A 15,637-nucleotide genomic window follows, 5' to 3' on the forward strand; every position below is an offset into this window, starting at 1 on the left:
TAGCTTAACTCTATATCTGACTGAAGTGGAACTGCAGTGGTTTTATCAGGCCCACTGTGCTTTTAGGAGGGTGGCGTAGTTGCATGACATCATTCTTCCTATCCTCTTGTTGGTGAGATGTGATGTACTATGTTATTGTGTTCCTCTTATGCGTTCTGCATTACAGTAAATAGCATCACTGACTAAAAACCCATAAAATGAGATATGTTGTGGAACTGGATGTGCTTTGCTGTTACAAAATAAAAGAGAAAAATTATTTTTGTACACTTGTATTGATCTTTCTAACATCAGTGATCACAGTTGTGTTTCAATATAAATAAATCTTGACCTCACAAACGACAGACGAGACATTGAGATACTGGCTCCAGACAGCAAAATCAAACAGAATCACTAATTCTACAAATACACAACAAACACTGGAATCACAAGAAGACATATAGCAATCAAAAGCCTGACTGAAACAGCACCTTTTAAGAGAAAAACATGATATCAGTCTCAGGTTGTGTGTCAGACCACAACACAGTGGCAGAGCACTGACTGCTAGTGCCAAGATTATTCTTCTGCTGTAAACACATGAAATCTGTTGAAACATACCAAGCAGATCCTCAAACTCTGTGATTCAAAAACGGTGATGTGCCTGTGTGATACATTCGACAATGTCAGGAATGAGATGATTGAGATTTGTGGAGGAGAAAGTGTGATGAACAAGAAAGTACAAATAATACAGGAATAGTTCTATATTTTAGAGTGAAATATGCTTTCTTCTTAGAGTAACCGCACGTTGCCAGTCATTTTAGTGATTTCTTACAACGTCACTCAATGGAGGTTAAAGGTACATGTGAGCATTAAGCTTCAAAATGAAGCTATATGCCTGTTTCCAATCTGCCAAGGTGCTTCTATATCAAAACAAAAATGTTCTTGTAGTGTGTTTAGTGCATTCAAACAATTTGAAAAGAAGTAAGTGTGCTGTCAATACAGTTGTTTTCTTGATAGTTGATCACAACAAAATACAATAAGTTTTCATGTTAACAGTGCACATGAGGGGCAAGGCATGTAGTGAAGGATATGGCAAAAACTTACAGATCTTTAAAAAACTGCAGTATAATAAAAATCTGTTATATTTTACATTCTGAAAACTAGCCTGATTTTGCTTTGATGTCAATATGCACTCTTTGCATTCTCTGAAGCAGCTTCATGAGAAGCCCCCTCAAGTGCTTTTCCAACAGGCATGAGGAGGTTCTACATATCATCACTGTCAGAGCAAAACCTTGTACCTCCAAAAAAATAACTTTATAGGAGAAGGAAAAAAAAACATTTTTAACATACAGTGTAACAAGATTTTATTCCAAGTAATTCTGAAACATTTATATTGGCCCATTCATCATGAAATTCTGACACAAAGTAAAGGACAGCTGGCATTTTCAAATTATGTACAGAAAAAACAAACAAAAAATGGAGATACAAGATTTTGTTCAGCGATGATAATGTTAAGACATTATCAACAACAATGTTGTTGGTGCCTGAAAATTACTTTTTAGGGTGCACTCCAAAAAGAAAGTAAGAGTTTATAATTTGCATTTTGGAAATAATCTTTATGTCAGTGGACGAGGGGTAGTGACAGATGATGTGAACCTACAGTTTTTTCGAACAAAAAACATAGTATAACATTATACAACATACCTTGAGAAAGCACCTATTAGATGTGTATGATATTAAAAGTCATATGCCAATTTAAATAAGAGTTTTGGAGACTTGAAACAGGCAATATTTTAAGACTGGACACATGTATGTCCACGGTAAACTCTCTCTCTGTTGGAGAAACCTCTAAAAAAAAAAAACATCATTTATTAAAATAAAAGTCATATTTCACTCAAAAACACTGAAGCATTCCTGTAACGCTGAAATTCCCTGTGTCCCATGGAAGTAGAATGTGCTGATGTGGCTCTATTTAAAATCAAGAAGGTTGCAGTCAATCTTGTAATAAACATAGGGGTAATATTCCTGCTGGCTCAAGTTCAGACCAGGGATATCCATAGAGGCCTGGAAGGGAAAGCAGGAGAAGTTAGAAAAACACTGCAGTTTAGTACCTTAGACCACAAAACTATTGTCACTGTCCAAAGAAAAACATGTATCTCCAAAATAGAAACTCTGCAAAAGAAGGCAAAAACGTTGTAAACATTTAGAAAAAATTAATGTAAAAGGGTTTTATTTCAAGTGCTTTTTGAGCATCTCTCTTGGTCCAATCAGCATGAAATTTTCACAGTATATAAAGGGCAGCTGTCGGGCTCAAATGATGTAGAAAAATAAAACTAGACAAAAATAGAGATACAAATTTTTCTTTGGACAGCAAAGATATATTTCCATGTCTACTCACATCAATAATAGCAGCACTGCTGTCCAGATGTTTATAGAGCTCATGCAGAACCTCCCGCAGCTTCTTCATGTTCTTCTTATTGGGCTGCAAAAGCATAGCCTGGAAGTTGACTGGTAATCCATACCTGCAGAGTTCAGATTAGAGGGACTGATGTGTGAATCTTCATATGGATTAATTAATAAATACAATGCATTAACAAACACATATAGCTTCATAATTCATTCATCACCACACCTCAAGACAGACTCTGTAAAAACTCTGAGAGCCTTGATGTGGATCCATGCGATGAAAGCTTCACTGAAGTTCACTTTCAGCCACCGTACCAAAGGCCCCTGGAGACAAATGTAAAACCAGGTTTGTCCCTTGAACACAACACTTTCTCAGTTCAGTCTAATATTCAAATAAAAATAACTCGAAACTCAAGTACTTGAATGAGCATGTGATTTTATAGTGTGGGCCCTCAGCAGCACCACTGTAAAAGGATTTAAGTGCCTAAAGTACCATTTGCTTTACACGGAGAGGCAGGGTAATTTCACCACAGGACGTCGTTAATGTTTATGACTGATTCACACAGGATGAGACATCACAATATAAATTATGACTACTTGATTCACGCACTGTCTTTACTCCAGAAGTAAACATTTAATTTTGCTGTTTTTTCATTGTACCTAAATATCTAGCTCGCTGTCTTAGGTGAATGCAACGTGTCAATTAGCATTTTCATACGCTTGGAAATTTGCAGCCAATAGTGAACTTTGCTGCATAAAATCATATCAGTCATTTTTACAATTTTAATGTTTAATGTTAAGCACTTGATGTAGGATAATACATGAAGCGTGATTTGAGCCGCAGATTACAAAAGTCAATACATCCTCAAGTGCCTTCACACTTAAGAAAAGACAAGGAAATTCCTTTTCCACAGGAGATGACAACGTTTTTACTGACACAGCAGTTTGCACAGAATTAATATAACCTGGAAATATTTCTGTGTTTCATTTTATAATACAGGATTAATAAAACGTGGGTTTATTTCTACAGTTCCTTTTATAACACGGGAGTAATATAACCTGGGAATATTTCTATGGTTTGTTTTATAACACGTGATTAATATGACCTGGGAATATTTCAATGGTTTGTTTTATAACACAGGATTAATATGACCTGGGAATATTTCTATGGTTTGTTTTATAGTAGGTAAAAGCCACCAGAATCTTTAATGACATGGGAGCATGCAGACCATAGAAATGACCGGATTGAAGTCTTTGACATCTAAATAAAATGTTTAAAAAATTCTCAGCAGTGGGTCTGTTTACCAGTAATATACATTCTATACAACATTACAATAAAATTTACATAAATACAATATTTGTTTAAAAAAAAGTAGTTAGTTAAAAGGAGCTAGTTAGAAGAACACAGGTTTGGTTCCAGATTTCTCCCCAATGTCCCCAGCCATCATATAGATTTGTTAAATTCCATCATTAGCACACTTGATTTAACTTAATGAAGGATTAGTCAAAGCAGATACTGGGGGATAACTACAAATAATACTGGGCTTCCTCAAAGAGGGGTTAAGAAACGTTTAATGCTGTATTAATGTCGTATTAATGTTACATGTATTTATTGGGATAGTGTTTTTTCATTTACTGCCTAAATAAATAGTTTTTTAAATATAATTTCCTGAAATCTTTGCACAGTACCGCATACATATATTTTTTACGTTATTATTTTATTCTCATTTTATTTACTTTTATTGTCTTGTATGTATGCTGAAGAAACAGCTACATGTTCCAGCAGGGGATTAATATAGTGTTATCTTATCTATACCTATGTGTTTGCTGACTTTTGCATTATTTGGTTTGTGTATTTATCTGGCCTGAAAGGGAAGGGATAGAGAACATGAAAAGGATGTAAAGGAAGAAATGATAGACTATATATAAAATAGGGGACTGCATATTAAAGCTTTCTTGTGTACAAACCCTACAATGTTTTGACTGTGAACTGTTTTGAACATTTTATCTGGTGTATATCAAACTCTGTACACTGTGTTCTTGTATATAATGACTTCAAGAAAGATTAAGTGATGCGGAAAGCGTTATCATACAAACTGCTTCTTTTTGTCTGTAGAGAGTCGAGTCAACTCCTCTTTGTCTGCCTTCATCTCCTCTTCATTATACTGGAAGTCACGCACAATAAACCTGCCATGAAGAATAACACCAGTCAGCCTTTCCCTGTCTGTGTGCAAAAAGGCTGTACCAATAGCACAATCTGCTGCTATATCAAGTCTTGTGCATGTATTTGAATTATAATAGGTTTACATCCATAAACACAGCCTTCAAAATGTGAATGTGCCCATGTTATTGGCTCACTTGTTTTCCCTGGCTTTGAGTTTGAAGTCATCTATGGCCTTTCTGAAGAGAGTGACGCTGAACAGTCCACTGTCCTGGTCTTCAAACAGCAGACTGTGAGAGAAAAAGATTTTCACCAAAGAAATTAAAAAGGCTAATGCACTAGTGCATTCTGCTGCAGTCCTATACCAGCACCGCAGTGAAAAGAAGCAAAGGCATCAAACTTATAATGCAGATTGAACTGTCAAGACAACGGCAACAAAAAGGGGCCAAAAAGACAAATTACAATATGTAATGCCAAAATACTGCACCTACACTGTGTCCAAATGTCCTTAGACATCCCTTCTAAATAGTGAATGTCAGTTACTTTAAGGTGCACCCATAGCTGACACAGCTTGTATAATTTCCATAGAAAAGCATTTTCAACAGAATGGGACGCTCCGGAGCGGCCACACATGAGCGACATAAGATCATGTCCAATGCCAAGCATCAGGTAGGGGGGTATAAAGCCCCCCAGAACTGGGCTGTGGAGCAGTGAAACTGTATTCTCTGAAGTGATGGAGCTCCATCCAATACTTTTGAGATGAGTTGGAGTGGCATTTGTGATCCAGAACTAATCATCTAACATGATCTTGTGGCTGAATGCAATCCAATCCTCACAGCAGTGTTGCAACATCTAGTATAAAGCTCTCCAGAAGAGTAGATGCTGTTACTGCAGCAAATGGGGGACAAACTGCCCATTAACACCCTTGATTTTAGAAGAAATGTTGGACAACTTTTGGACATATGATCTATCCATCACAATAATACGGAATAGAAAAGCAAAGGAACAAAACAGAGGTGGGCAATATGATGATATTTTATCATTATTGTGATAATTTTTTTAAATCGTGATAAACTATAATTTTCTGAGCGTATCATGGATATTCTCAGTACCTGAACACTGAACAACTGCATGTTTCATTACAACGACTGCATAATTAGTCCTGATTAACTGATTTTAGTGCAGCGTCGTATGTTAAATGTCAAATAAAAATCATTCTAACAATTGCTCAATTACTATACAATCAACAATGTCAACACAACTCATGTGAAATCTCTCAGTTAAGCCTCTTTTGGTTTACCTAACTCTGCATCCAAAGAGGAGCAGGACTTTCCCGCTGTTCCCTGATAGCGGTCTGTGTGTGTCTGTGTCTGTGAGTGCATGTGCATGGGGTTAAAGCCCTTGTTATTGTGTTAGTCACCACGGCCACACAGAGAGGAGGATAATTGGTTTCCATAGATACTGGGAAGGCTGATCGCATAGGTCAACCTGTCTGTTCCCCCAACAAAGGGACAGAAGTACAAAGTATAAAAACACAAAGATTGCCATTACATGATTTGAGCTGAGCCCTATGTTCTTTTTGAGAGCTGCACTATCTTCTAAGAAACTGGGTTAAAAAATATAGATAACAGAACAGAAGGTAATCTTTATTTGTGTGAAAACAAATGAGACATGAAGGTAGGTTGTGAATCACCTACTTTGAAGATCGTGGAACCACCATTTCAGAGAGGGTTTCATATGTCTTCTGCCAGTCAGGGTAACTCACCCTGTAAAATTAAGCAATTATCATTTTATAACAGCCACAGCAAAGCTAAAAGAAATGTAAACATCTGATTTATCATAAATGGCACATTTCCTACATTTTTGCCTGCTGAAGTTTACTTATAACATTTATGTATATTATGTCCACCAAAAACACTCATTATTTAGTTTTACATGAACATTTTCTAACCTTTCTGTATCCTTAGAATTAACCAAGCTGTTTTTGTTACTGCACCTTTAAGGCTGAAACATAAGCTTTGTTCTGATTGGCCGTCCTGTATTGTGCCTCCTTCAAAAAGCAGGGTGAAACACTCCTTATAACTCCTTGTCAGTATGAATGGACAGAGCTAACTGCTGTAGGCCGAATATGTGGATTTTATTTGGATTCAGAATTACTAATGGTTATAATCTTTTTTTCCAGAGAAAAATAACTATTTTCCTTGATTGACTGCAATAATCATCAACCCTCCTCTCTGAGGTACTAGCTTGAAGGTTATGCAGTGATAGATCCACTGAATGGTAAGTTCACACTGAGAAATTAGCTTAATGTAAGGAAGACATACATAAAAAAATTATTACAAACAATACAAAAAGTAAGAAAAGCAACTTCACTTACTTAGGAACAACTACAAGCATAGTAATAAGGTATTCGGAGTCAAGTACAAAGTCCTCTTTCTTCACAATGTCAGCCAAACTCCTTGTCAAAAGGCTCCCCCTAGTGGACAAAAACATCAACTTCAGGAGATCAGGGATTGATCAATTATGTTTAAAAAGTATCAAAGACAATAAGCACCAGTCTGTAACAACCTATTAAAATGCTTCGACTTACGCATTCTTTCTCTCCAGGTTCTGCAAGTTGCCCTTAATGCTGTTGTAGGCTGAAGCTCTGGCTTTCAAATCATTGTCTATCTGAGTCACTTGCTATTATAGAAAGAATAAAAAGAGAGACGTTTTAAAGTGCTATCTTGGAAAAGGAAAAAAAAAAATATCACAAGCTATAAAAAGAATGAAACTACAATAATCGTCTGAATGTGTAGGTGTACTTTCTTTCTTTCAAAATATCTTCTGTTCTGGTTCTAAACCAAAATGTGTGAATCCTAATCATTAGTTTTAAGGCTGGATATTTGGTCTCTGCTTCACCAGTTATCTTTGCTCAGGTCAGATACAATCTTGCTGTACCAAATTCAACCACCCATCATTAAAACTTGTGTACCATGAACAGCCCTTGACATGTATCATAAGTCAAATGGTTCCTATATGACAGTAACTGGGCTTCTCTCAATGGTTTTTATATATGCTGATATATTAAATAAAAATGACTTGATGGAAACAGCAGTTTGAACACATTTTGTCTTTTTGTTCTTATGGTGTGAAATATAGCCATAAACTAAAAAGGTAGCTCAACATTAATGATTTATCTGTAAACACACTCATTATTTCTCAGTAAACACACTCATTATTTCTCAGAAGTGTTTTTACAAAGTTCTCAGTCTAATTTGCATAATTTTTGCGATATTCCAGCTGTTTGCTTGCTTATTTCGATGACTGGATAGAAACCGAGCTAATGCCTCTTAAACTTGTTTCTGGCAACCCACAGCACTGCACAGTTTCACTATTTCACAGAATCTGTTAATGAGCTGCATCAGGTGTGTTGAATCAAGAAATGCTTGAAACCAGGCAGTGTGGGTCAGCAGGAAAAGGACTGCTCTGTGCTCCTTACCTTTGCGATGATTTCTGAGATGTTCTTCAGGGACTGTTTGATCGGATACTTGGCCATATCCCACTGGAACCTTGTGACGTAGGTGTTTAAATCAACTACAGGAAAATAAGTATTAACAAAATGGTTAGTATTGTGTCAGCCCTTAGTAGTGATGGAAAATACAATGTGTTGTATCATATCATATCATATATTATGTCTCATCGTATGACCGTACCGTAACTAGCATGTTATCTTATGGCTAGTGTGTTAGCTTAGTGCAAATATGTTAGCTGTGGCTAGAGTGTTAGACTGGGACACTTTAAGGCATGACTTTTGTTTGAAATATTGTATTTCTATAATGCTGAAAATGAAAACATTAAAATATTAATATAAGCCATATTTGTAGCCACTTCTTATTTTTGCTATATTAAAAAACATATTGAGTTCAGACACCACTATCATTCTGAATAATGAATTTGTTGAATCATTGCACCTCTAGTCTTTTGTATTAACATAAGAATGCTAATGGACCATCTGTACACCATATCAACAGTGCCTGTGTTCAGATTTAGTATTCTACTGTCTCCTAGAGGCAAACTAGGTTTCATTGCATGAGATGGCACATTCACATACCTCCATTGGCCAAAAGGTTCTCCTGGACTTTATCACGGCTGTCCTCCAAAACGTCAGACATGTACTGAGCTAACTTCTTCACCACACTAAGGAGATTCAAAATAAACAACTATGAAAACCACAGATTTAAAGAAGTTATTAAGTAAAAGTAGAAAAGTAGCTTGATCAAAGTTACCAAAATAAATTATACAAATTACTTTAAAAAAATACCATTTTAATACCAGCGAAACAACTTTCATGTGTCTTAGACAGCAATCATTTTAACTATCCTTCTTTATGTTACTTTCTGTAAATTGCATAACCATATTTTATTTATCGATGGATAATATTTTTCTCAGGAGTATCATGTGCTCTTTCAAACCAGGCTGTTAACCTAGAGAGAGATTTGTTTACCTAGAGGGTAATTTGCATGTAAAAAGGATGGAAAATTTGGGGGTTTGATATTCAAATCTGACACTAAACTGTCATCCTCTATGCTTGCTATAATATTTTAAGAATGTACTAGTTCTACACTAAAAGTACTGAATTTAACAAGATATAATGCCAGAAATTGCATTAATCTGTTTATTTACTTTATCTACACTCTTAAAACTGATGGCTCTTCAAGGGTTCTTTAGTAAAAAAAAATGATTGTCTATAGAATAAATCTATACCATGAACACTCAAAGAACACTTTGCATGAATAATGCGTTCTTTGCATCGTTAAATCGTTCTTCAGATTGATGGACAATGTGCTATGGATGGTTCTACATGGAAAAAGTTCTTTTATTGTTACGATGTCAAGCCTGTAACAATAGAAGAACCATTTTTGGTGCTATACAGAACCGTTTTCAAAAAGATTATGTGTAGAACCATATAAAACACATTCTCCATCAATCTCAAGAACGCTTTCATACTGCAAAGAACCCATTAATCATGCAAATGTTCTTTGAGTGTTCATGGTTCCATATAGAACCATTTTCTTTAGGTGTGTACTTTTTAACTACTCTATGATAATTTTACTCCCTCCCTCCCTCAAAAAAATCATGGTAATAAACATGATTTAAACAAGGGGTTTATATATCAGGTTATGCAAGTGTTCTATGGACACGAGAGGGTCTGTAAATAGAGCCCAGACCTTTCAACAAAGGAGTCGAGTTTGGCAAGCTCATCTGACAGACCCACAAGGACATCGAGTGTTCCCACCTATTCAGAAAAACACAACACTACATTATTGAACAAAACACATTAACAAAACAGTGTGTACCCACATAAAGGTACAACACAAAGCAAGCTCAGCATAGTCCCATAGTCTTGAAGAGAGCTGGAACCACTTAACCCCATTTCTGTGTGTTCCCATGCATTAAAAGGACACTCCAGCCAAAATAAACCAAAATTTAACCGTTGCTAAATCTGTTCTAAACATACCCACTTGCATCCTACAGTCGTGCTGCAGTAGATTCCAGAGTGAGATTTTCCAGTGTACAGAAAAGGAAAATTCACATTCTGATGACTTACCTCGAAGATGGGTAGAACTGTTGTAACTCTTATGGCAGACTGTTGTATAACTGTGCTAAATGTCTTCAAATTCTCATTACCATACAGAGAATGGATAACTCGAATGACAAAAATTATTCGGCACAAGAGGACAGCAAGTTGAAAGATTGCCAACTTCAGCTACTTTTAAAGCCAACTTTAATATTTGGCTTTCAAAATATTTTACCACAGATCCTCCTGTTTACATCTATTTTGTTATTTTCTCTGGCTTTTCTTCTTAATCTGCTTTGTTAGATATACCAGTGAAACAGCTTTCAAATCACAGTCATCTGGTTTGATGTGCTGTACATTCCTATATATGCATAATTTTCCTGTGCACATTAATGATCTTCCCAATAGCCACTAAACACGTGACATATTTTCCAAGAAAACAGTGAAAAAGAACACCTTTGCATATTAAACAGACACTCTACTTTAGATAAATAAGATTGGTGGTCATTTTTGCTCATGTCTTGACAGGGAATCGAACCCTGATATCCCAGGCACAGGGGAGGGCGTTGTCCAGTACGCTAGCCCATCACTCAAGCTTTAAAATTTGCCTCTTTTCACATCCAAGTAAACTGCACTTCTCAGATATTCTTCAACTGAATTGTGTCATTGACATAGAAGAGCTATCTTGTTCAATGGCCAAGGCAAGAGATACACTAACGATAGCTTTTTTATTCATCGTCATCTCATTTACACCTTTATAGTGTTTCGGGTGTATAGCGTAGTGTTTATATGCTAGTGCAAAAGAAAAATGTCTATTTTATGTAAATTAATTGGACAGTAAAGTATAATTAAAATATGAATGAGCCTATTGCTCATCAGGATTGGGTGAGCACCACATGGATTCCCAATGGTTGTATGACGTTCCTGCATGCTGCTGGGTATTGTATTGCACTGCAGTGAGAGAATACTGATGAAGGTAAACAAGAAAACAATATAAAATCATGAATTCAGTCAATCCAGTGTGGCTGCAGGACATAATGATATGAGACAGAACACTGCATAACAGGACAAATAACATTAAACCCTAGTTTTAGGCTGGAATGTCCCTCTAATTATCTGAACAAGAGAAAGATAACTAAATGTATAATTCAGTAGTTACTAAGGTAGTTAGATGTTAGTTACTGAGCTGCTGTAATTACTGAGCTGGTTATAACTGCCCCAAAAGTCCTCTAACCAAGGAATCTGATTTGTGGTATTCTGCTCAGATCCTTCACCTTGAGATCTGGAATGGTGAATTTGCTGTTGGTGGACAGGTTGGTGGTGCGAGTAGTGGCTACGTTCATTTTGTCCCATGTCTGCTGACAGGTCTTCTCTCCAGGAGCTGATATCAGCCAGAATTCTGCCATGATTTCACTCAGACAGTACAACAGGCCAGGGAAACCTACAGTATTAATTACAATGACAATATTATTATTTATATCATTATAAACAATGGCATTTACCTAGAGATTAGGAAATTGAGGCTGTAACACTTGCATTAAGAACTAGATCTGACATCTGCCTGTACGTTTCCTCATTTATTCCTCAAATAGCAGTCACGAGTTTCCTGATCATATGGACTGCTTCAGCTTCTGCAGCTGTGTGTAAATCACAAATCTTCAGCGCCAATCAAATATAAACAACTCTCAGCAATATGGCTAACACACCTATCGTTTAATATACTACACATAGCTCAGACACGACATGCTGTGAGAGACCGTGAGTAAAACAGACAATTCTCTAACATGACAAAGCTACGAGACTAGTAAACGTGACATTGACCAGCTTACTCACCTCCTTAAATGGTGCAGCAGTTACACGAACTGCTACATTATTTAAGGTGGAACGGGAAAATTCGAACAAGAAGCTGGCTTCAGCTTCGTGAGTGAACTGGTCAATGTCCCTTTTACTAACGCTCGTAACGTTACACATGAGCGTCACGAACATGGGATAACCTACTGATATATGATATTATTTATACATACCGAACAGGACCGTCACTTCAGTAAAGCATACCCCGAGCAAAAACGATTACAGTGAGGGCTATTTTGAAAAGAAATCAGTCAACCTCTGTTTTTAACGCTGCTGTCACAGACCTGCTCTGAGCTCAACACATTCAAAGTCAGCTGACCTGAGCAGGCAGGGTTCACGAACGTAAAATCCTGCGCAAAAGCTGCATCGTGACCAGAGAAGGCTGCTCCACATAGTACATTTTATACTATCCGATACTCTTCACATGTTATTTCACAGAATCATTACAAGATCTACAGTATTTCGGCTTTAACGGAAATCACCACTCACACAAAAAACGGAGAAAGATGAGCTCTGTAAACACGGCAAAAAAGTGAACACACCCAACCGTCCTCTCCACGAAACGCTCCGGTTTGAGTCTGAGGCTGTAGATCGCCACCTATGAGCGTGGAGAGATCACATCATTCCTGATAGCAGGCAGATGTGGGCCACTTCTGGCAAACATGGCACTGCTGGCCCAATGTCGCCACTGGCAAACTGCATGTTAGCCAAAAGTGGCCCAAACAAAAACATTAAAACACGCTTATTCGGCCCACATGTCCTACACTCTTAAAAAGATGGTGCTTCAAGGGTTTTTTACTAAAGAAAATGGTTCTACATAGAATAAAAGGGTTCTTCAGATTGATGGAAAATGTGCATGAATGTGCTGTAGATACATTTATACATGTAGAACCCTTTTCAAAAAGGTTCTATTTAGAACCATCTACAACACATTCTCCATCAATCTAAAGAACCTTTTCATGATGCAAAGAACCACCACGGGTGGTTCCAAAACGCAATTTGTCATATTGTTCAACCTTCATATTTCATAAGCTACATTCAAAAGGTGGGTGTCGTATAAGAGCTGTAACTGTCTTTTTTCCAGTTAAATAGATGGGTGATGTAATTTTAAACCGTTATAATAAAAGAAGCTGAACTCACAATTTTTTTTTCTACTGAAAGTCGACCCATTTTTTCACAAATCTGGGCTATAAACTATAAACAGATGGCGTCTCTTCGGTGATCTGCTCTGTACAAATTATTTTTATAAAAAAAATACAAAGAGCGTCTAAGATTTTTGGCTTTCAGCACTAAATTGTAAGCATATAGCAATATGTGTATGATCATAAGGGGAACTTCTACAAAAAAAATAAATAAAATAAAAAATTACATTTATTTCATGCAGTTACTGAATAATTTGCCTTACGATTTGGTAAAGGGTTCTTTGAGTGTTCGTGGTTCTATATAGAACTATTTTCTTTCTTAGAGAACTCTTGAAGAGCCATTTTTAAAATGTGTAAAACAGATCTGGGCCACTTCTGGCAGAGAAACGGCAGAGATATGGCAGTGATACAGGGACACTGGCAAACCGCATGTGAGCCAAAAGTGCCCATATAAAAATATGCTTATTTGGCCCACATATTATAAAGCAGATCTGGACCACTTCTGGCGGAGACATGTCAGTATGGTGGTCTATGTAACATTTTCCGTTAACTAAAAATAAAGTAGGTAGTCCAACACAATCTGCCTCAGAACGAGGACATTACTAAATATTATCATAGTTTGCAATTTAATTCAAATTTAGATTAAAATGATTTGTGTGTCTTAAATGTAGTGTTTATTGAATAGTTCACTGTAAATTAGCATTCTGACAACTGGATTCAGACAAAGTCATCGTCGTCATTCCATGGTGGTATGTGGGGTGGATGTAAGTGAAGTGTGCTCCATCACTTGTTTGCTAACTGGGAAAAATCTTGTGAAACGGTTGTGGACATACAGCCCCTGGTCAAATGATGTTTTGTTGATTTTTCTAAAGATAATAAAATTCACACATCTTCTACAGGGAACAAACTTTGCACAAATACTGTTTATTTGCTGAATTTAACATATTGGAAAAAAACAAAACACAACATAAAATGTGCTGTAACTTTTTCACAGGCCACATTTTATGTTTTTTTCTTAATATGGTAAACTCAGCAAATTACCAATAACATAACCTAAGCTACAGATTTGCGTAGCATGTGTTTTCCATAGTTAAGCAGTAAGATGGCAAGCTAACAGTTAGCAGAACAACAACTAAACTACTACTGCTACTAATAAATCATTTAAAGGTATCATGAAAAACCTTATTTTCCATTCTTTTGTGAAATGTACCATTTACTCTCCAGTCTAAACTGTTTATATACAGAAACTAAGCTGCAAAAATAGCCCATTTTGACTTCACACTTAAATGTAGAAATAATGATTGAAGTAAATTTACCAAAAAAATAATTGAAACAAGGCAAAAGGTTGTAAAATAGTTTAAATAATCATATATTCTTGAAAAGTCTCATAGTAGGAAATATTATATATTTTGACTGGATTTAAGATGACTTCACTTGTCAAGATATCATTTCTTGTAGGTTAGCAAACTCTCTGTCATGTTACAAGACTTTACATAAATGCCACTGCTATTTTAAACTCTTTCAGTTGTGCAACACTCAAATATGCATTAATTAATAAAATTCTAAGAGATATAAAGAGTTAAAGTCAACCTGAAATCAAAATTGGTATTTTTCCCCTTGTTCCTTCATAGTCCCGGTCATATTAAGCACAATTTCTCATACTAAACTACTTAAAAAAAACAATATTTTTGTCTTCCTGTAATCTTTGATTAAAATGTAGTGACTTTTGCTCCCACCACCTCACCTCACATCCAGCAAAAACACTCAGAGACCCTCCCTGATAATGTGTTTCCAGGATTTGAATGTAATGAAATTTTGGGAAAACATAGTCAGAATTCAGAAATTAAGTATCTCTATTCAGTCCAAGTTACATTTTGTAATAGGAGAGCTCAGAATACAGTTACCTTTAGTATTTTAAATTTTAAAAGAATCCCCACACAATTTAAAAACGTATCATAGAAACACTATTTATGCTTGTTTATTAACTATTTTTTAATCATTGTTCGGCATGTAAAGACAAACATCTCCGTATACAAAGAAAACACCGAAAATGATTTCTGATTCACGTGGACTTCACATTGACAACAACTGCACTAAACTGCGCTGGCCTGAAGCTGGCCTCACCCCCCCAGTACTACTACTTGCAAGTCATTCAGTGCCAGATCTGCCACGTTGCTTTTCTAAATCTCTAATGGTAAAAAGCAGGAAATAAGATTTGCATAAAGCAGAGAACTGAAGCCCTGAACAAATCTCATTCTATAATCTGCATTCTACAAAGCCCCAAAACAGTGCATGAGGCAAATAAGCCCATGGGCTATTTAGGGTATTTCTAGTAGGCCTAAGCTATTTGCCCCTTTCAAGCATCAGCGTGACTGCTGCCCAAAGCTCAGACTCATATAAATTACACGGTTCTGTGACATTAAAAAGCCTGTGACTACAATTATTTGTGCTGCTCTAACTGTTTGGAACCCCTTGTTAAACTGCAAAAAGTCATTACTGTTCATCAGTGTACAAAAAACAACTGATAGATGTCCGATAATA

The 15,637-nt window shown here is 36.3% G+C and overlaps 1 protein-coding gene across 2 annotated transcripts; it reads right to left on the minus strand.

Moving 5' to 3' along the window:
- Nucleotides 1-253: 253 nt before the first annotated feature.
- On the minus strand, nt 254-12,525 carry atp6v1c1b (ATPase H+ transporting V1 subunit C1b). Of its 2 annotated transcripts, none has more exons than XM_036566278.1 (13): nt 12,128-12,373; nt 11,378-11,544; nt 9,754-9,821; nt 8,637-8,722; nt 8,025-8,119; nt 7,134-7,225; nt 6,921-7,019; nt 6,241-6,309; nt 4,741-4,833; nt 4,476-4,569; nt 2,609-2,706; nt 2,375-2,498; nt 254-2,040 (listed from the first exon to the last, which is right to left on the minus strand). In XM_036566278.1, the coding sequence occupies exons 2-13, from the start codon at nt 11,507-11,509 to the stop codon at nt 1,945-1,947; spliced, it is 1,146 nt and encodes a 381-aa protein (XP_036422171.1). In that variant the 5' UTR covers nt 11,510-11,544; nt 12,128-12,373; the 3' UTR covers nt 254-1,944. The 2 variants fall into 2 exon arrangements, with proteins under 2 accessions (XP_036422171.1, XP_036422172.1); XM_036566279.1 differs by lacking the exon at nt 12,128-12,373 and adding an exon at nt 12,444-12,525 and having other exon boundaries at nt 1,833-2,040.
- Nucleotides 12,526-15,637: the final 3,112 nt, after the last annotated feature.

Source organism: Colossoma macropomum, unplaced genomic scaffold (genome assembly GCF_904425465.1).
Source record: "Colossoma macropomum unplaced genomic scaffold, Colossoma_macropomum, whole genome shotgun sequence".
Taxonomy (NCBI): Eukaryota; Metazoa; Chordata; class Actinopteri; order Characiformes; family Serrasalmidae; genus Colossoma; species Colossoma macropomum.

Excerpts from the sequence above, each read along its gene's own strand:
- atp6v1c1b (XM_036566278.1), bottom strand. The coding sequence starts at position 11,509 with ATGGCAGAATTCTGGCTGATATCAGCTCCTGGAGAGAAGACCTGTCAG. Across the intron at positions 8,723-9,753 it reads CTCGACTCCTTTGTTGAAAG|TGTGGTGAAGAAGTTAGCTC; the intron begins GTCTGGGCTCTA and ends GAATCTCCTTAG. Across the intron at positions 2,707-4,475 it reads CAGACAAAAAGAAGCAGTTT|GGGCCTTTGGTACGGTGGCT; the intron begins GTATGATAACGC and ends ATTTGTCTCCAG.